At 65.3% G+C, this 1304-nt stretch overlaps 1 protein-coding gene across 1 annotated transcript in view; it reads right to left on the minus strand.

Annotated features, from left to right (window-relative positions):
• MNEG_12935 (hypothetical protein) overlaps positions 1–507 on the minus strand; it is a gene marked incomplete at both ends in the record, with an annotated part of 2651 nt that extends 2144 nt beyond the window's left edge. Inside the window, 2 exons of the mRNA XM_014038593.1 lie at positions 43–85; positions 384–507. Of these exons, the coding sequence (XP_013894047.1) occupies positions 43–85; positions 384–507 (167 nt within the window). The remainder of the gene's footprint in view (positions 1–42; positions 86–383) is intronic.
• Between the last annotated feature and the right edge of the window lie 797 nt (positions 508–1304).

Genomic DNA, 1304 nt, shown 5'->3' on the forward strand with positions numbered 1-1304 from the left:
GGGGGGGGGGGGGGGGATACTGCAGCCAGCCCGCCCGCTCACCTGCCAATGAAGCAGAGCCTGGGGTCCTTAATCAGCCAGGGGCCTGCACGATGAGAGGTGTGTGTGTGTGTGTGTGTGTGTGTGTGTGTGTGCGCGCGTGCGCGTGCCTGTGACAACGACAACCTAGCAAACAGACACTATGCCAGGTGATAAGGGGAGAGATCAGGTGCGGCGGCTGGTAGGTGTTTGCGCCCCTGCCTTCACCCTTTCCCGCGTTAGACTTTTTTGCCGCCACTGCAGGAACGTGCCAGGCGAAGCAAGGCGGTCGCAGGGGCATCTTCATACAGGACGGCGGGAGGGGAAATGCAGGGCCCCTCCACATACAGCAAAGAAACGCTCACAGTACTGGTCCATGTCGTGGATGATGGACGAAGCAGCTTCCCGGAAGGCGGCCCCCTCAGAGGGCAGCACCAGCTTGGGGTCGAACCCCGCGCCGATCCAGGTGGGGTGCAGGGGGTCTGCCATGTTACGGGTGGGCGGACGCACAATCGGTGCTAGGTTTGTGGCGGAACCTGGGATGCCACACTGTTGAGGGGTTGCATGCGGTTGAAGGCTGCTCAAACCTTTCGATTGTGCCCGTCAGTCTCCACCGGGAAGCCTGCCCTCCGGCCACCAAATCGTGCACCCCTGCAGCCCGCGGACGCCGGCGCAGTCGTGCGCACGTGTGGGCGTCTGCATGATGCGTGCCAGTGCCAAGTCGACCCACAAAGGGGCGCACCTGTGTGGTGGGCTGTCAGCTGATCGTTCAAATGGTACACATCGGTTCGCTCCCACCTGGTTGTGGGCAAACGTAATGGTGGAGTTCTTCCGGTTTAACTGCCAATTTTGATAGTAAGGGCCTTGGCTGCAGCGTTGCCTGCAACCACGTGCAAAATCCTGCAGCAGAAGCACCGACATGCTGCCAGGGGAAACCCCATGGCGGGCTGCGGCGGCAGCGGCGAGGGTCGCGGCAGCGGCGGCGGGGCCGGCGGGGGCGGCAGCAGCAGCAGCGGCAGCAGCAGCGGCAGCGGCGGCGGCAGCGGCGGCAGCGGCAGCAGCAGCAGCGGCAGCGGCGGCGGCGGCAGCGGCAGCAGCAGCGGCAGCAGCAGCAGCAGCAGCAGCAGCGGCAGCAGCAGCGGAAGCGGCAGCAGCAGCAGCCCCCGCCCTCAATCACCACTTGAGCTTGTTGTGTTTGCCTATGGCCAGCTGGTCCGGCCGCCCCGCCCACACGCCGGCCAGGGTCAGCAGGCGCGCCACCATCGAGGTGCCGCTGTTGTGAAGCC

The sequence above is a fragment of the Monoraphidium neglectum genome (genome assembly GCF_000611645.1).
Source record: "Monoraphidium neglectum strain SAG 48.87 unplaced genomic scaffold scaffold03526, whole genome shotgun sequence".
Classification (NCBI taxonomy): domain Eukaryota; kingdom Viridiplantae; phylum Chlorophyta; class Chlorophyceae; order Sphaeropleales; family Selenastraceae; genus Monoraphidium; species Monoraphidium neglectum.